At 38.0% G+C, this 21127-nt stretch overlaps 1 protein-coding gene across 2 annotated transcripts; it reads right to left on the reverse strand.

Annotated features, from left to right (window-relative positions):
* Positions 1-753: 753 nt before the first annotated feature.
* ccm2l (CCM2 like scaffold protein) lies at positions 754-19155 on the reverse strand. 2 transcript variants are annotated; one of them, XM_059332302.1, is made up of 11 exons: positions 18973-19155; positions 14289-14456; positions 14115-14198; positions 12720-12903; positions 11232-11854; positions 7638-7767; positions 7049-7112; positions 5832-5988; positions 5181-5319; positions 3255-3402; positions 754-1489 (listed from the first exon to the last, which is right to left on the reverse strand). In XM_059332302.1, exons 1-11 carry the CDS (start codon positions 19000-19002, stop codon positions 1357-1359), a joined length of 1860 nt encoding a protein of 619 aa, XP_059188285.1. In that variant the 5' UTR covers positions 19003-19155; the 3' UTR covers positions 754-1356. The 2 variants fall into 2 exon arrangements, with proteins under 2 accessions (XP_059188285.1, XP_059188284.1); XM_059332301.1 differs by having other exon boundaries at positions 754-1492.
* Positions 19156-21127: the final 1972 nt, after the last annotated feature.

Here is a 21127-nt window from a genome sequence, read left to right on the forward strand (position 1 = left end):
GAGAGAGAGAAAGATCTATCTATGTATCTATGTATCTATCTATCTATCTATCTATCTATCTATCTATCTATCTATCTATCTATCTATCTATCTATCTATGTATCTATGTATCTATCTATCTATCTATCTATCTATCTATCTATCTATCTATCTATCTATCTTTCAAAATTATTTTATTTGGATTTTCCTTGGATGCATAATTATATCAGCTGTCAGAGCACACATCAGTTTATCCAATACATCCATAGACTAGGCAAGTACAAAATAAATGAAAACACCAAAGTTATATAGTCAAAATATACAAAAACAAAACAAATAGAAAAAAAAAACAAATAAATGAATGAAGATAACCATATAAGAGAAAATTATAAAATAAGAAATAGAAAAATAAATAAATACATACTAATAATAAAATGGAATAAAAAGAAGGATATCTATCTATATATCTGTCTGTCTGTCTGTCTGTCTGTCTTCACACTAGTTTGTGGCACAGTAGAAGATAAATATCAGCTCTTTTATCCTCAGTTGCCTCCATGTGGTCGACATTAGGTACTACAATCTCTAAAGCAAATACCATAATACTGCATAGAAGCTTTGTTAAATATTAATTTTATACAAATTCATTTTTTTTTTTTTACAAATTTAGTGATATAGACACATGATAATGCATGATTTGTTTTTTATTATTTATTTTATTCAATTATTATTATTATATTATTATTTTAACAAATTAATTAAAAGTAGAAAAAAATAAATGCTGTTAGCAATTTACATCGTCAGACAATTCATTCTGAAAATGATTCTGTTGGTAATATTTTCAAATTTTAAAGATCTAATTGATTTATGACCATTATTGATTTATAAAGACTTATCATGACTTTTGTAAAACTTTACTGCCTTTCCTGAAAAACTTTCCTTTTTTGTTTTGTTTTATATAATCTTGTCGAGATTTGATTGATTTTTGAGTTAAATTATATCCACAGTAAGAAAATTCTGATTTATTCAGGTACATTTTTGGAACATTTGTATGATGATATGTATGTATGATAGAAAATACACAAGTTGATGGGTTTTATAATTTAAATTTTAGCAGCAGTTGTGCATTATGTGTCTAATCCTACAATAAATATTGCTGTGCATTTAGTAAACATGCATTTTCTTGTTTTTTCTTTATTTAACTCTCATTAAACTCGGTTAATTTGCTGTTTTTATGTGCTCGGAGCAGGAATTGCATTTAAAACACCATTAAGAAGGATGCCTCTGCCAGGTAATTTGTATTTACAGTTTATTGTCTGGTAATGGAGAGAACATGAAGATAAAGTGTGCTGCTCTTGCTCAGGTGTCAGATGAATTAAATCAGAGGTAGTAGTCCTCCTCCTCGATGTCTCCATGTGTGTCTTGGAAGCCGAGCGCCTGGATGTCGTGTGTGATGTCGGTGATTCGTCGGTTGAATTCCTGAGATCCTGAAGCCAGAGAGCAGTTATCATACCTGCTGGGGGTAAAAAAAACAACAGATTATCTAAATGTGACCCCAGCTGTCTGACTTCCTGCTTATTCAAATGCTCTGCAGTGATTTTACAGGACAATCATGCTTGTTTTTAATGAAAGAAATGTTACTTTTGTGTGTGTGTGTACTGAAAGTGGACCATGTGGACTCAACCTGGACTGGTTTTTCATGAAAGTTAGAGACACCAGCCCCGAGGTGAATTATTAGAATTCCCATTTTCTTTCTTTTTCTCCCTTCAGAGGAAAAATATGGTGGAAGATGAGAGAGAGGATGACCTGAAGATTTAGCTAAAAGTTTTTTTTCTTCTAGTGTGTGTTTACTTTTCTTACAAAAATGGCAGCTGTTTTATTTATTTATTTGTTGTTTTTTTAAATTATTATCATTATAATATTATTAATAACAATACTACTTCTACTACTACTACTACTACTACTATTTTTTATTATTATTATTATGATAATAAAAAATGAAAAAATAAAACAGCTGCATCGATGTAAGAAAAGTAAAAATACCATTAATAATAACTAATTTTTAATAAATACATTTTAACTTATCTTAATAATATTAATAATAACAATAATAATTACTATTATTATTATTTATAATTTATTGTATACCTTTATTGTATCGATATTTATTATTTATTATATAGAAAAATTATTATTTTTCATTGCTGAGAATGTTAGTGTTCTTTGTTTTTAACTTTTCTTTCTTCTCAGTAAAAATCAATCAAAAAAAAAATAATTTAATTGATTTTTAAAATAAAAATATTATACCGAGGTTCACTGTGTTAATTGATTTAAGGTCAAATGAATGAATTGTGTTTATTTATTTTATTGCAGGAGTTAATTAACATTTACATATATATATGTGACTAAGTACCTGATAATTGTAAACTTAAAGTCATCAATAGTTAAACAAGTAAATACAATAATAAAATATAATATCATATCATATAATGAATAATAAATAAATTATAAAAAAAATAGAGACACCATGAACAAAATCTACTCTAACTCTACAATAACTTTGTTGTAATCTCAACCCCCTAAAAATTGAAACAAAGGCATTTGACAAACACAATTGTGACATTAAAATGAGGCCACATTCTTTAATACGATGCATATAACATTTTTAAGCTGTGATATGTTTCAATTGTCTTTTAAAATCATTAACAGATAGAAGATGTCACTGTCATATCATTATTTTCCTTAGATTTTACCCCATTATTGTATTTTTTTTATTGTTGTTCTTGCTGAGAATGTAAGGGCATTTTGTTGTTAAATATATATGTTTAAAAAAATCTATGTGTAAAAAAAGTTAGAGACACCGTGACCAAAAGCTGGTAAGTGTAATTTGAATCCCTAAAAAAAACAATAATGGCATAAAATTGAAGCCATAATCTTTTATATGAAGCCAGGAGTTTTTTTTTATTTTGCCTCTATTTAATATTGTACTTATTTAGATATAATTTATTAAATTTATTGTTACTATTGTTTCTTGACTTTTCTCTCTTTTTTCCACTTTTCTTTTTCTTTTTTTCCCTTCAATTTGTATGGGAAAGGGATTGGAGCCACACTTGTGTCTGTGTGTTCAGTATATCCTGTGATTTTATATATAATAAGATATGATGTAATGTGAGACAAGAGTGAAATATTTACAGTATAAACAACATAACCCCACGGATCAATCAGGATTGAGTTTGAAGCCTTGAGACAAACACTGAATCACTTCCTGCCCTACATACCCTCTCATGGCCGTGGCCGACGTGTTGCTCATGCTACGTTTGATGCGTCCGAAGCTGTCGGTTAGAATCCCTCCCTCCCGGATCCCGATGCTCTCCAGGAAACTCTCAAACACCCCGACGTCTTTGTCTGGGATGAAGGGACGCATGCCTGCAATACAAAGATAGTGAGTCACGAATTTATGATAGTTAATGTTTACGTTTTAAATGTATTAAATTTTATGATGAATAGTTTTACTGAGGCTTGTATCCTCCAAATCCCAAATTGATTACCCTTTCAACAACAAGCTGATTCAGTTTTTTTGGCTCTTTTTTACATTTTACTCGCTGTGTCCTTGTAGAAGTGGGAACAACTCAATCATCTTTGTGCAGAATAACACAGTTAGAATGACAGAAGTCAGAAAAAAGAAAAAACGCAAGTTGAATTTCCCTGATATATATATATATATATATATATATATATATTAGAATAAAGTGTAATTCATGTATACAACAGTTTTCCAAGTGCCCATAAGTGTCATAAATATTGGAGAAAAAAACCCTGGGTTTCCACATGCTATACATATTGAAGTATTGTCATGTTTCCAGCCTCTCCTGTCCTCTCCTCTCTGCTCTGTGTAAACAGATTTTCAGTGAATATTTGTCACGTGACCGTTGGTCTCAGCAGAATCAATCATGTCTTCACAGTGTCTCTGAGGAGCAGAATTTAATGTTTTTAACAGGATCTGGTTAGTGCAAACGCTTTATTTTAAATGACACATGTAGAATAAAGAGATTCTGACAGAAATATCAACATTTTAAGCTTCATTTTGGTTACTATTTGTAATAATGCCTGTTTTTTTTAAAAGTTTCTTTCTATGATAAACTGTAGATTTTTGGCGATCTTTTAAACAAAATATCATTTTTAGACTTTTAAAATGTATTTTTCCTTTCATAAAGAAATGAAAGACATGTTTGGGAGCATGCGTGAGCTCTGGCGGTAAAAGTTCATTCTCTGTGCTTTAAAACTTCTCAGTCAGTCTGCTGTTTGTCTGGTTTCTTCCTCCTCCTAAAGCTCTCAGAACCATGATTATACAGCAGCACACTGAGCATTAACAGGGTGTGCGTGTGCAGAAAAACACCACACACTGTCTTTCTCTCACTCACGAACAGGAAGTTGTGGTTTCCTCAGTGGAAGTGGGTCAGAGCTGAATTTGTTGCGGTAAACACACACACTCACACACACACACACACACACACACACACACACACACACACACACACACACACACACATTCTTGTACTTCTATCTTTGTGGGCCGTCACTGGAACAGTGAATTACCAAGCAAGGTTATAATAGTTTTGGATTTTTCATTAGTTTTAGTTTTAATTTCGTTGTGATTTTTTGTTTTCAAATTCAGTTAGTTTTAATTAGTTTTTAGAGTGAGTTTGCTAGTTTTAGTTTAGTATTTATTTTTTGAAATGCTTTAGTTTTCGTTTAGTTTTTATTAGTTTTAGTTTTTTGTTCTGGGGTAATTTGTTGGGTGGGAAATTAAAAGAGGTCACAGTAAATTTTGCCTTTATTTCCTTTGCCTTATCCATCTTCATTATGTATGAAAAAAGTTGACAAAGACAAAAACGAAAGACATTTTCACTATAATTTTAGTTAGTTTTGTAACCACACAATACAGTTTCAGTTAATTATCATTATCATGTAACCTGAACCCTTAAAACAAAGTCTGAAATCTCAAAAAAGCCTTTAAAGAAGTGAGGACCGGCCGAAATGTCCTCACGCACACACACACACACACACGCACAGACACAGACACGCACACACAAATATACATTTCACACGCACTCTACAAAAATACCACAATAACAGTATAAATAGTAGGTTGTGGTTTGCTGCTGAGTTTCACTCCCAGTTAATGAGTTGTGTGTGTGTCTCACCCATCAGCAGGAACTTGCGGTTGTCTCCGTACAGTTGCAGCAACTCGGTGCAGAAGTGGTCGATGTTTGATCCCAGTCTGTACTCTCTCAGCAACACAGCAAAGTGCTGCAACTCCACCGGACTCAGCTTGTTACGCAGCTGCACACACACACACACACACACACACACACACACACACACAGTAATATAAGTTTAAGTATAAGTTTTTTATTGTTAATCTTTTTTAATCTTAAATGTAATGATGTCAGTCCACATAGTAGTATTTCATTTTAGTGAGAAACTTTACAACCACAAACTAGAGACCAAGAGCATTCAGAGGTTGTGCAGCTTTCCACAGTATGTCGACAATAGGGGGTTTCCCAGCAGTTTAGAGAACAGAAGTGCTCTTCAGATGTCGAATCAAATCAAATCAAATCTTTAAAATGTCATACGTTTTTGAAACCAAATCACGGCATGGATTTTTCTGTGGTGTTCCTCAAGGTCTTGGTGTCTTAATGTGGTTTGACAATTTCTTTTAATTTTCGAGTTTAAAAAACACTAAATTTAGCACCAAATGTGTGTAACAATTGGTATCAACCCCAAAAACTGCTGCAACAACTTGACATGACTGATTATGGGAATCACACACACACACACACACACACACTCACGGTGATCATGTACTCCTGCATCAGCAGCAGGGCGGGGTTACTGTCTCCCGGGTCGCTGACTGAGGCCAGACTACGATGAGAGTCCTGCAGCGACAGAGACGAACTCTCACTGTACGTCTCACTGTAGTAGAGCTCAAAGGCATCCTGGGACCCATCACTGAGAGGGAGAGGAGGAGAGAGAGGGAGAGAGAGAGGGAGAGGGAGGGAGAGAGAGAGAGAGAGAGTGAGAGAGAGAGAGAGAGAGAGAGAGAGAGAGAGAGAGAGTGAGAGAGGGAGTAGGAATATTACCTTACAGTGATAGACTAATGGAGAGATGGCGATCAAATGTGTCACTGGTCGCTTCAGAAGCCTAAAAACTTTGTTAAGCAATTCTTCAAGGCAACTATCTACTGTCTTGTGGGCTTTTATTTTGAAGCTGCAGATATAGTCTTCTAATTCACGATTAAATTAAAACCTCTTATCATTCTGACCCTTTTCAATTTTTCAAAGAGAATTGGGGGTTCTGTGGAGTGCAGAATTTTTTGGGGGAGGTAGCAGGTCAACAATAAATGCTATAGAAGTAGTGAACATCATCTGAAAGCTTGAACCTGAACATTAATTTAAGAAGCAGCTCACAACTGTGAGTCAAGATGTTCTGGTCATAAATATCTAATAACAATGACTTCATTTATCTATTAAGTCAAACTATAAAGGTGTATAAAAGAACATTAATTTACTCAACTATTAAGTTAAGTTTTTGCAGCAATGCTTGGCTTGGTACCATTTGTGACACACATCTGGTGCTGAATTGATATACCAAGAGCTTCTGATTTTTGTGCTAACTTTGACCAGTATTTCACCCCCTTCCCAACATGATATCATAAGTTGGTACAAGCTCCTCAGATCTTCTAGTTTTATATGATATCCGTATTTTCTCTATAGCCTCAAAACTGAGCTCGCTACAGCTGGGCAAAAAAAGGCAAAGAAATGTTCCACTGGCGGGTCAGTTGGATGCTAAAGGGTTAACTACAAAACAGTCCCCTCTGCTTTATTTAAAACGTATCCTATGTTTGGACATTACAACCAAACCCATCACTCCAGCAGCTGCTAACGAGGCTATTTCGTGCTGTTCATACCGTCTGCGAGAAAAGAAATGTCACAATATTCAGGATATTTTGTGAATTGATGACATTGTATTCATCTGGAGACATGAAGTGTTGCAGCTGAATGTTACTCACTATGAGCTGCAGCAGCTGAACTCTGGATCATAACCGTAGGACATGTCAGTGAGACAGCTGTCACCTGCAGAGACAGAACAGACAGAAGATAAAGTGTGCACGTTACACCATCTGAGATCATGAAGACACACAGGTGAGTCTGAAGTTTTGCATCCATGTAGAGGCTGCAGGGTTCATTTAAACTAAATTCAAACCATGTACAGAGGATTTATTGAAGCTTTTCTTATGGCCTGAATAGGACGAGAGATTAAAAAGTTAAGTTTTTTCTTAATGAGATGGAACTGCTGCTTTTCTGGAGCATTGTGACGTGAAATAAAGGCAGTGGAATTGTCTTCCAGCTTTTAGGTTGTTAAAAATGTAAATAAATAAATTAATTAATAAAAGAAAAGAAAAGAAAAAAAGAAAAGAAAAAAAATAAATATAAAAAAATCTCTCTATATATAAATTAAAGACCTCCCATGAAATTATTAGATTAAAATTACTTATATAGTACATGCAAATAAAAAACATAAAAGCCTATCTTAAAGGTACCTATAAATCAGTTTTTCTTTGATAGTTTTGACAGACAAAAAGACAAAGAGCCACTCACTCCTCGGCAGCCAGTAGCGGTCCGGCACGGAGTGGTGAAAGCCCGCCCTGTCCACACACTCGATGGTCTGATGGCCGTAAATGATCTGGAACATCTGACAGATCAGAGAACAGTACTCCTCTGCTGCATCCTGCACACACGCACACACACACACACACACACACACACACACACACACACACACACACACACGTGCACACACACACACACTGAATTAGTTTTCACATTAATTTTTTTTTTTTTTTAATTTGAATAAAATTGAGTTTATTAGCACAATCATGAAGTAATGGGGAAAAAATGTGCAGAATAACACAGTTATTATGACATACATCATAAAAAAGAAATGGCACAAGTTGAATTTCTTCAATAAATTATTTTTTTTAAATTGGAATTTAAATGGAATTTATATATACAACACTTTTCCAAGTGCCCACAAGTGTCATATTGAACTATTATCATGTTTCCAGCCTCTCCTGTCCTCTCCTCTCTGCTCTGTGTAAACAGATTTTCAGTGAATATTTGTCACGTGACCATGCATCTCAGCAGAATCTATCTTGTCTACACAGTGTCTCTGAGGAGCAGAATTTAATGTTTTTAACAGGATCTGGTTAGTGCAAATGCTGAAAATTAAGACAGAATAAATTGATTTTGGCAATTTTAAGCTTCGTTTTGGTCACTTTTTCTAACAAAAACTTTTGAAACATATGATCGTTTGAAGACTGTTGAAAAGTCCATATTTGTCCGATAATGCCTGTTTTTATAGCTTCTTTCTACGATAAACGACATATTTTTGGCGATCTTTTATAGAAAATATACGTTTCAGTGAGTAGTTGTTTGTCTTTGAACCAGCAGCCACCTGAAGCTGAGCCAGTGGTCTGTTATTGTGATGAAACACGACTCGAGTCTGTGAGCTTCATCTGAGCCTGTTAAACAATGACACACTAATGATGCCAATCCAAACAAACCACCACCACTGCCCCAGGGACAGGGATAACAATGACTGTGATTCACCACACACACACACACACACACACACAAATACAATGACGAAGCTTCTCTGTTGTAAATATGATGTAATACCCCAGGTTATGCAACAATGCAAAGTCTCAGCAGGAGTGTGTGTGTGTGCATATGTGTGTGTGTAGATGAATTGCCCTACTTTCACTTTGGCTGAGAGCCAAATCATTAGTGAACCCCTCTGAAAGAACTCTGTTCACTGGTTTATTTGCTGTCACTGTTATTATTTTCTTTCTTGAGGCTGAACATCAGATTGGAGCGAATGTCCACAGCGATATTTACAAGTTCTCAACTCTGCAAGCAAACACGAAAACACACGCGCACACACACACACACACACACACACACACACAAGCTGATTTTAGAAATTCAGAATCTGAGCCACTGTTTGATTGGTTGATATGCAGTTTAGATGACTTTAGTGATCTTTGACTTTTCATGTAACACCACCAACAAACAGGTCAAAATTTTAACTTGTCTACAGTTCAGTTCTGACCAAAGGTTCACATTAAGACAAAATCGCTGTAAAGCGCTAATGCTAATGGTGTCAAAAGTTGGTCAAAATACATGAGGCGGAAGGAAGACACAGTGCTGCTGCCTGCTACCGCCCTGCTATTGGGCTAATTTTCTGTAGCCAGAGTAGCACGAAGGCAAGGTAGAATTAGCAGCGAGCTACATGACTAGACTATGACCCTATGAGTAAAATTCAACAAATTCAATCATTCTGTCCTGGATTACCACAGCACCATAACACACTTCACCAAGTGGTGTGAGGACAATCATCTCCACCTCAATGTCAGTAAATCTCAAGAAATTATCATTGCCCCCCTCCCACAAAACAACACCCCATTACCATCAACAACCAAAAAATTGTAATGGTCGACAGTTTTAAATACCTGGGAGTAACGCTGGACAATAAACTTGGTTTCAACCAACACACAACCGACATTTTCGAACCAACAAAGACTGCAATCCGTAAACTCAAAGGAGTTCTCCCAGTGGATGTCCTCGCACCACCTCAAACTCAACCTGGGAAAGACTGAGCTACTCTACCTCCCAGGGAAGGGCTCCCCCACCACTGACCTCCACATCACTGTCCAGAACACAGTGGTTGTCTCCACAGAAACCGCCAAAAACCTTGGCGTAACTCTTGACAACCAACTGTCCCTCTCAACAAACATCACCGCCACTACCAGATCTTGCAGATTCTTGCTGCATAACATCAGGAGAATCTGCCCGTTTCTCACCCAGAAGGCAGCTCAGGTCCTGGTCCAGGCGCTGGTCATCTCACGCCTGGACTACTGCAACCCCCTCATGGCAGGTCTGCCTGCCAAAGCCATCCGACCTCTACAACTCATCCAGAATGCAGCTGCTCGATTGGTCTTCAATCTTCCCAAATTTTCACACACAACACCCCTCCTCCACTCCCTCCACTGGCTACCTGTGGCTGCACGGATACGCTTCAAGACTCTAGCTCTGGCGTACTCTGCTGCTAACGGTTCAGGTCCTACTTACATCCAGGACCTTGTCAAACTCTACACCCCTGCCCGTCCTCTACGCTCTGCATCAGCCAAACAGCTGGCGACTCCCACCCTGCGTGGGTCAACTCGCCTGAAAACCACTTCCAGACTTTTCTCTGTCTTGGCTCCCAAATGGTGGAACGAGCTCCCTACCGACATCAGGACCTCAGACAGCCGGCACATCTTCCGCAGCAGGCTGAAGACCTATCTCATCCAACAATACCTCGGTTAAGTCATGGTCACCTAACAGATATATTAAAAAAACAAAAAAAACAACAACTTCTTTTCTCTTCTTTTCTTCTTTAACATATAGCACTCCTGTAGCGATGACAGTTAGCTAAAGTTATGTACTTACTCGATTCCTATGGTCTATGTCTAGTACCATCAGGTTGAATGCACTTATTGTAAGTCGCTTTGGACAAAAGCGTCTGCTAAATGACATGTAATGTAATGTAATGTAATGTAATGAGTGTATTTTCCCCCTCATCTTCTCATTCTGCTGTACCAAAGCATCGTCCAGCCCATCCTTATATACTGCTCCTCCTGCTTCTTCAACATGTTAACTGTCACCAATAACTAAAATCATTATCATTAAGAAAACCATGGAAAGTGGCTAGATATCAGCTCTTAAATTTATGAACTATTTTTATTACCATTATATTTGTCAAAACAAATGTACCTTTAATTGTGCAGGCATTAAAATGAACAAGAAATTTATGAAAACAGTGGTCTAATATTTTTTCCATGACTATATTTTATATGCAAGTCTTTCCAATATGCATAAAAAAACATGCATTTTTTTAATGAAAAAATTATCCTCATTGAACCTGATCTATGAGAGGTTAAGAACACCATTGCACTAAACATTGGCTGAGATGGTTAGTAATGGAGTTAATCATGAAATATAAACAATGTTTATTGGGATTTTTTGGTGTCTGACACTAATTGAACATGTCAAATTGACCCATGAACATAACTGCTGTTGCTGAGAATGGAACATAACAGGAGGGTTAAGGTATTGTTTGTATAGAGACCTGCAGCGGGTGAGAGGACCCACCCTGTTCTCCACAGCCAGGATGACCAGGTTGCAGTAGGCGTCGGGGCAGGGTGTGGGCTCCAGCGGGTTGTGGTTCCTTCTCTCCCAGCTGCCGTAGCTCTTCCCCCGCTCCCAGCTCCCCGTGCAGGCCTGCCGCCGCTCCCAGCTCCCCCCGCCACCACCACCTCCTCCCCTCCTCTCCCAGCTCCCGCCTCCTCCACCACCTCCTCCCCCATGTCTCCTCTCCCAGCTCCCTGCACCACCGCCGCCTCCTCCCACCCCCCAGCTCCCGCTCATGGGCCTGGCTCTGCGGTTCTCCCAGCTCCCTCCCGTTTTACGTGTCTGCTGCCTCCTCTCCCAGCTCCCTCCCACTCTCTTCCTCTCCAGACTCCCTCCCCCTCCTCTCTCTCCCCCTCCTCTTTCTCCTCCTCCGCCTCTATCCACATTCTGGTTTTTGTCGTGGTTGCTCCTGGACAGCGAGGGCCTCCAGTCGACTCCACAGATAGTGTGCCGTCGCTCCATGGTGCCCCCTGCAGGCCGGGGGTCGGCGTTGCAGCTCATGGTTTGACGTCGGCCATCTACGCCCGTTGGCTTCTTCCTGTCCAGGCTGTCGTCTCCAGCCACCACTGTGTCCACGTTCAGACCTGTGAAATGAGGGTTTAAACATGTGTTAAATATCTTTCTCATGGTAGACTTATTTCACTTAAACAAAACCAAAAACAAGCTCTTATGGCACTTGGTGAGTGCGGTCCTTCACCAAGGTCAGTGGTGCATTCATACACTGTAAAAAAAGATAAACAATAGCTACTCAATAAAATTGAGGCAACAGATTGCATGCAATATTATTAATTAAATCTAACTACGTTACAAGTTGAGTTAATAACTTAACAGGAAGTGTTAAGTGTCAATTAAAAACGGACTAATTCTATTGTGTTGGATTCATTCAAAATTCTCTTGATTTAGAATTACATACACATAAAGATTATATTTAATGTGATCAAAATAAGTAGATTCAAAGGGAAGTGAATACTACTTGTTGTATTACTGTATTTGTCTTGTTTCATGCCCTTCTCTTTTGAAAATAAAAATAATTGATCGCAAAAAAAAAAAAAAGTAGATTCTATCTCAAACATTTTCATATTAAGGTTACTTAAACAACTGCCTCAAAATCAAGGATGCATTTATATTTAATACACATTTCTCAAATATATTAAGTAAAATTAAATGACTACAGAATAACTTATTACAGTGTATAGCCTACCTCTTGGAAGGTCTTGGATGGTCAGCTATTATTATATTGTGAGCACATGCTGCTAATGATGTACAGCTAAAATGTCTGGTTGGAACTGCCTTTGACCTTTGATTCTGCATCATGTCCTCAATCTACATACCACGTTTTCTGTGTACACCAGGCCATGAAAGCTGTCCACAGGCCGTTACAGTCTAGTACAGACCTGCAAACAGCATGAGGAGTGTGAGCACGAGGAGCTTCTCTTGCCGTGTCCCCACCTGTCTTGAGCACCAGCAGGTGCAGCGCGTCGTCTCTCAGGTAGGAGGCAGCAGCGATCTCGTGTGTGGGAATCCTCACCAGCAGCTTCTCGTTGTCTCTCCACGTCAGCAGCAGACAGCGAGCGGACAGACTCAGGATACAGTCCTGATCCACACTGGTCTTCAGCGGCAGCACCTTCAGCTGCTACTGACCAACACACAGACACCACCTTAGAGATTACTGATTAACCCTCTGCATTCAAATAAGACATTTCAAGGAGTTTTTGTTGTTGTTGCTCTTTCTACATTTCACTCACTATGTCTTGTATTTCACCCATAAGTCCTGCAGCTCTATGGAATCAGCACAATCATATAGTAGAAGTAGAAGCATGGAAAAATGTTTGTTGTTCAGAATAACACAGTTATATAGACATACAGGTGCATCTCAATACATTAGAATATCAGAGGAAGTTTATTTATTTCAGTAATTCAATTCAAAAAGTGGATATAACACATTACATAGATCCATTACACACACAGAATTAAACAATTAATGTCTTAATTTATTTAATCTCTTCTAATTATAATGATTATGGCTTACATTTAACGAAGACCTAAAATTCATTGTCTTAAAAAAATAAGTAATATTTCAAAAGACCAATTTTCAAAAGTATGTTTAATATTTAAATGTTGGCCTCTGAAAAGTATGTCCATCTATATGACTCAATACTCGGTTGGGGCTATTTGACTTGAACTACTGGAAATTGACTTTTCCATCATATTCTAATATTGAGATGCTCCTGTTGAAGTTGAATTTCTTTGATAAAGTATTTTTTTTAAATTGTAATAAAATGGAATGTATATATGCAACACTTTTCCAAGTGCCCACGTGTCATGAATATTGTAAAACAAAATTGGGGTCTCCACATATTGTACTGTATAAACAGCCTCTCCTGTCCTCTCCTCTCTGCTCTGTGTAAACAGCCTCTCCTGTCCTCTCCTCTCTGATCTGTGTAAACAGCCTCTCTTGTCCTCTCCTCTCTGCTCTGTGTAAACAGATTTTCAGTGAATATTTGTCATGTGACCGTTGGTCTCAGCAGAGTCAATCATGTCTTCACAGTGTCTCTGAGGAGCAGAATTTAATGTTTTTAACAGGACCTGGTTATTCCAAATTGTTTATTTTTAAACGTTTTAAGTGACACATGTATAATAAAGTGATTTTGACAGAAAAATCACAATTTTAAGCTTTGTTTTGGTTACTTTTTCAAACAGAAAACTTATGATCCGTTCAAGAACCAGTCTGTAAATAGTTGTAGATGTTGTCAGTCAATTACCCCAGAAATGCTTCATTATATATAATTTATAACCAGTTATTGTTATCCGTGATTTCCTATAGATAAGTCCTTGATTACTCACCCTGGCTGTGTCCAGCAGCTGCAGCAGCTCATCTCGACTGGATGGATTCAGTGAAACCGAAACCCACGTCAGGTGACCGAGGAACTAACGTGAGAGGTGAAAGGTCAAGCGGCTGCTCTCATGAGGTCAGTGGTGACTGTGATGTGTTGTGTTGTTGTTTGTTGCAGGTTCTACCTTGACCTCCTTCTCTATGTAGTCAAAGATGAGTCTCTCTGGGTGGATGAGGTAGTCTGGGGGGTAGAGAGGGACGGTGTGCAGCGGGCGCCGGTAAACGCTGCCTCGATCCACCGGCCGGCGTCCAGACTTTGACCAGACCAACCGCTTGATAGGAGACACAAAACCCTAAGGAGAGAGAAGAAGATTAGATACAAAGTCAGGCTTAAAACATGATGATACCAGAACCAAAACCAGTGAAGTGATACACATACCAAAAGAAAAGTTCAGTTTTTCTCATGCATTATTTTCGCCTATTGCATATGAATATTTGTGCACACTGGGTTCCCTAAACAGTCTGTGAGCTGCATAAATCGGGTCTGACTGGAAGGCTCTATATCTTGTCAGAAGGGAGGGGAAGTAACACTCCAAAGTTGGGCTAAATTTTAGCAAAGTAAAAACTGACATGCCCACTTTATGCTAGTTCTTCTTCATTTTGTGTTATTTTGTCCTGTCATATGTGAATATTTGTGCATCCTGAGGCCCCTAAACAGTCTGTGAGCTGCATAAATATTGAGAAACAACAAGACAAATATCTGTGTGGGGACCCCGGCTACTTTTCTCTGTGTCATATGACACTTTATTAAATATTTGGGCTGTTTTTAGAGGTAACATGTCCACGTTATGCACTTCATCAGATGCTATTTATGGCAGAAATCATGCAGTGTTTCTCCTGCAGTAAAATGTTATTTTGTCCTCTTGTATGTGAAACTTTGTGCATCCTCGGGTCCCTAAACAGTCTGTGAGCTGCATAAATGGGGTCTGACTGGAAAGCTGAGACTCTTGTGAATTCAATGAGCTCAATGTTCTTCATGTGTGATGATGTTAGTGAGTGAAACTTGAGCTCAGTGTTTAAAATGAGTGGCTGTGACCTCTAGGATAATCACAGCCTCATGAAACTTCACAACCACAAACTAGAGACCTAGAGCATTCAGAGGATAGATGGCTTCCCTATATGTATACTGACAATAAGGAGATTTCTAAGCAGTTTAGAGAAGGTGTGAATCAGCCTTAAAGGGGCAGTCCATGCCAAAATCTCAAATACAGAGTTAACTATCATGATATTTGTTTACGGATACATACGGATTACATACAGTTCACTGTAATTTAACATTGAAGACCATTAAGCAATTGAATAATCCTGTAAATCCTGTTGACTTCTATTTTATGTAGGAAAAAACAAGAAAAACCCTATAAAAAATACAGTACATTTCTGAAAAATAACCTATCTTTTGCAGTCTACACTGTAAAAAAAAAAGTGGGTTTTCTACTGTAAATATGTAAGTAAATATCAGCAAAAACTGTAATTGAGACTGAGTAATCCCTTTATTTTTAGGGTAACTGTGTCCTTGTGTCCTTATGGTATTTCTTCTTTAATTTTACATGAAAAAAAAAAGCATTTTTTCTACAGGTTTAAAGTTTTTCTGTTACTATTCCTTGATTTATGGTAATTAAAAGTGTCTACTAAAGTGATATAATTTTTTTAAATTTTGCATCCTATTTCTGATGCAATTTGACAGGGTTTAACTGTAATTTAAACAAACGTTTTTTTTTTTTTTACAGTGTAATGAGTATTTTTCTTGTATCTAATGGAGTATTTTATTTATTAATTTTTTTTACAGTTTAGCACCACAGATAACACTGAAAATCCACCAGGCCCATCCACGGCATGTTGCGTGAGCGTCTTGTATTTGGTCCGTCCTCCACGCGGCGTCAAAACAAGGAGTGTTAAAAAAGCGTGCACCACAGTGTACCCTTCGTACGATGGTGTTTACCTTTTATCCGACAGTGTTTACTTGCTTGTTTTATTGTTGTTTCATCCCTTTTATGCTATAGCCGCTGTACTTCTATTTACTGCCTAAATTACAGTTATAAGCTACGTAAATGAAAGCACAGGTGTCTTTGCTTTCGTTAACAAAAGCCTTAAGCCTAATTTCTTGCAACTATGTTTCTACTACTACCAGAACTACCAGATTCACTCTGCAATTTCTGTATGACTTCCTGTCAGAACGATCCTCTATCGGTCCAGCTTGATGCGTGCTACTCGCGTCGAGCGTCCAAAATAGAACAAACGCGTAATTCACGCGTGGCCGAGTGTCGAGACGTGTTTGTGAGGCGTCGAGACTCGTCTGAAACGGAGCACAACGGAGCCAGTGGAGGTTGATACATTGACCATAATGGCCGCGTATTACCTCATGATGACGGACGGGCCTTGTGGATTTTCGGTGTAAGATAAAATATGTCTTTTGGATTTTGGGGTGAACTGTCCCTTTAAGCTCCTGAATCATTAGTATGTTGTTTATTTTGTCCAGCAATTTAATATTCTGACTGTAATCACCACAACAGTCTCCAGTCACTTTTAATGTGTTTGAATTTGAACTACAATATCACAGGAGATTTAATTTGTGTGTGTGTGTGTGTGTGTGTGTGTGTGTGTGTGTGTGTGTGTGTGTGTGTGTGCGTGTCAGTGGGTGTCTAACAGTGTGTGCTGTGTTGACAGTGAGTCTCAGCAGGGAGCTGTCAGAGATCACTGCTCACCTGTCAATCACTGCTGCAACAGCCAAGGGGGTGTACTGCACACACACACACACACACACACACACACACACACACACACACACACACAGACACACTAATATACGGCGGCTGGGAGGCATGAGGTGAATGGACGTTATAACTTAGACACACGCTGAATAGAAAAAAAGCCAATGTGCTTGTTTTAGAATTAGAAAGCTGTCGTGTGTTTCTCTCGGGATGAGAACAAGGACAGATTTCTGCACATCAGAGTGAGGCGGGTTCCTGATGAACATCTCTGCACTCAGCTGAATTTAATTGTAAGACAGAGGATGGTTTATAATGAGTTTTAGTTCTTCCTCTTGTTCCGCCATGCCTTTGAGGAGACAGAAAAAGGGAAATAATTGGATTTTGTAATGAACGTGCTCAAAGTAACAACCTGCCCCGTTCAGATCAAACTACTGTGGAGCGAGTTAATACTGAGGTTCTTCTTTTGCTTCTCTTCTTCTTAGAACATGGCATTTTTGTCCAGTTTTAAGAAATATTTTTCATTCGTCTTAGGCTTTTGTATTAGAATATAAGAAGGCAGCTGTTTAGAAGATTCACCTTTTTACTTAAGAGCATAAATAGTCGAATAAATTAATATTATTATTATTTTTATTATAGAAAGAAACTGTAAAATCAGTTGAAATTTGAACTTTCTGACAGTCCTTGAACGGATCATAGGTTACAAAAGTTTCTGTCAGAAAAAGTAACCAAAACGAATCCTAAAAATTTTGATATTTGTGTCTCTTTGCTCTACATGTCACATGCTAGTGCAGTCATGAAGCTGTGGGATTACTGTGCCCCCCCAAAATTAAAAAAAATTGCAGTTTTACTTCAGTGCTGGAATGTAACCAAGTTCATGAACCCTCTGAATTTATGATTTCTTTAAGAGAAAAAAATCCACCGTTTCTCGTAGAAAGAAATTGTGTAAACAGGCATTTTCGTCAAATTTTTAACTTTCCGACAGTCCTTGAATGGATCATAAGTTATGATAGTTTTCATTAGAAAAAGTGACCAAAACGAAAAGCTTAAAATGTAGATATTTGTGTCAGTCTCTTTATTCTACATGTGTCATTTAAAATAAGTGTTTGCACAAACCAGATCCTGTTAAAAACATTAAATTCTGCTCCTCAGAGCATGATTGATTGATGAACGGTCACGTGACAAATATTCACTGAAAATCTGTTTACACAGAGCAGAGAGGAGAGGACAGGTGAGGCTGGAAACATGACAATAGATCAATATGTTTAACACGTGGAGACACAACTGTTTCTTCCAATATTCATGACAGTTGTGGGCACCTGGAAAAGTGTTGTATATATAAATTCCTTATTTTTTTATTCCAAATTGATATAAATAACTTATCAGACAAATTTCTGTCTTCCAGTGTGTTATTCTGCACAAAGGCATGTTTGAGTTGTTCCCACTTCTAGCCATGATTGTACTGATTCCACAGAACTGCAGGACCTATATAGATTATATACAGTCATGGAAAAAAATATTAGACCATTGTTTTCTTTGATTTCATGTTCATTGTAATGCCTGGTACGACTGAAGGTACGTTCGTTTGGACAAATATGATGATGACACCAAAAATAGCTCATAGGAGTTTAATTTAAGAGCTAATATCTAGCAATTTTCCATAGTTTTCTTGATAAGGATTTTGGTTATTATCAAGAAAACCATGTAAATGTCTAGATATCAGCTCTTAAATTAAACTCTTATGCGTTATTTTTGTTGTTATCAGTATAATTGTCCAAAAAAATGTACCTTGAGTTGTACCAGGTAGGTACAAATATTTTGGATTTTGGGAAGAACTGTCTCTTTAAACGTGTTTGCTTGTGACTAAGTAATGGTGGACGCCAATGGTGACACCTAAAATGATCTCCTGTATGACTTCTGTCTTTACACTTTAAACGTCTTCTGCTCCAAAGTAATAAAGTCCCAGTTTCCAGTTGGATTATGAAATATGACAAAATCTGCACTGTAGAAGGCGTAGGGACAGATCATCCACGTACAATAAAAGAAAAGAAAAGTAAAAAGGAACATGGAGAGATGATCAGAGACACAACAGAAGCTACTGTACCTTCTTGGATTTCTTGGGTTCATAGTCCATCGTAGTTCAGTCCCCCCTCGTGCCGGTCCCGTTTTGGGTCAGAAGGTCCTGGTCCCGGTCACAATCTTCCTGAATGTATTTTTATTTTTATTTCAGTTTGTGTCAGTTGATTTTTCCATCGTTGCCTCTGCGTCTCTGTCACTCTCTCTGCCGCGGCTGCTGCTTCATTCTTGTTCTTTCTGTTTCCACACTGATTGTTCTTTTGAGACCCCTCCTGGGGCCACACACACACACACACACACACACACACACACACACACAGACAGGAAGCAGAGGAACCCCACTTCCTGTCCGAGAGGAAACTCCACCAGAGACTGATAAGGCCTATTCTCTGCGACCTGATTACACAGACTCTAAATGAACCTGTAATTAAGAGACGTTTTTATGTTTTTGAAAAAATAACCAAGGTTGTGAACTTTCCTGTCATTAATTCTGTTTATTTTCATCCATATTAACGCAGTTCCCAACATGACCTGATGCAAGCAGTTCTCATCTTCTGTTTGTAGGTTTACTTGCAACAAAACCCTGCACTGAAATCTTTCAAAAACCTGCATAACTGTGAGTCGGACATCAGCAACCTCTAGTGGCCAAAGTGATTATGACAGGCGAGATGGAAGGAGGAAATTAGGCGATGCAGTAGATATAAAGACCAATAAAATTTAACCCTCTGAACCCCAACAGGCTTTTTTTTTTGCTCTTTTTACATTTTACTCACTGTGGCTTTATGTTTCATTGCACTATATACAATATATATAAATCTATAAGTCCTGCAGCTCTATGGAATCAGCACAATCATGGCTAGAAGTGGGAACAACTCAAACATGTCTTTGTGCAGAATAACACAATTAGAATGACAGAAATTGTGTGTCCACATATTGATGTATTGTCATGTTTCCAGCCTCTCCTGTCCTCTCCTCTCTGCTCTGTGTAAACAGATTCAGTGAATATTTGTCACGTCTCAGCAGAATCAATAATGTCTTCACAGTGTCTCTGAGGAGCAGAATTTAGGATTTAGAAAACAGGATCTGGTTAGTGCAAACACTTTATTTTTAATTACATATGTAGAATAAAGAGATTCTGACACAAATATCAACATATTAAGCTTTGGTTTGGTCACTTTTCCTAATGGAAACTTACATAACCTATGATCTGTTCAAGGACTGGCTGACAGTACAAATTCTGATTGTTATGCCTGTTTTTACTGTTTATTTCTATGATAAACTGTGTATATTTGACGATCTTCTAAGAAAAACATACATGCATTGATCAATTTTCTGAACTGATCTTGTCAGTTTTCAGAGCTCGGGGAAGTGAATTACACAAACTGCTGACTCGCTGATTTAGCTTCAGCAGAAAACAAATAGTGATGTTGTCGTCCTCTGTGATTCTGAGGTGATTTGCTCTTTACAACTAATTGAGTAAATAATGAGCTGCAGTGAGCAGGTCTGACCACAGGGAGGCAGCGTTGTGACAAACACCAACTGGAGGAAAGAAGGAAAGACATTTCAGCTCAGCAGGACGCTTATGGAGGCAGAAAAGACGACATTAAACCTGTGACCTTTTCTCACACACACACACACACACACACACACACACACACACACACGCTCACATGCTGATGGATGCAGCAAATACTACTTGAACGTATGATTTGAACACAGACACGCACGCACACACGCACGCACCACACACACACACACACACACACACACACACACACACCTATTGTCAGGGTAACCACTCCATGGTGACCAGAGGGCTAACGGCTTAACGATCGTCCTGTTACCTAGGCAACGGGAGACAAAGATGGGGCATTTATCTTTTGAGTGCCTTTTTTTCTTGTCCTGATCTCTCTCTCTCTCTCTCTCTCTCTCTCTCTCTCTCTCTCTCTCTCTCTCTCTCTCTCTCTCTCTCTCTCTCTCTCTCAGGGAAACTTGGCCTGGAGCTTAACTGTGTCAAAATGAACAGACGATAAATCAAGAAGTTCTACACTGAACCACCTCTAAGTGACAGATCAAACTAAATTAACCCTTTGAAACATGTCTCTTCTTAAAAAGATTGACAAAAATACACTGTTTATCAAAGAAACTGTACAACAGGCATTACCGTCAGAATTTGAACTTTA

This window comes from Centropristis striata, chromosome 5 (genome assembly GCF_030273125.1).
Source record: "Centropristis striata isolate RG_2023a ecotype Rhode Island chromosome 5, C.striata_1.0, whole genome shotgun sequence".
NCBI classification, from domain to species: domain Eukaryota; kingdom Metazoa; phylum Chordata; class Actinopteri; order Perciformes; family Serranidae; genus Centropristis; species Centropristis striata.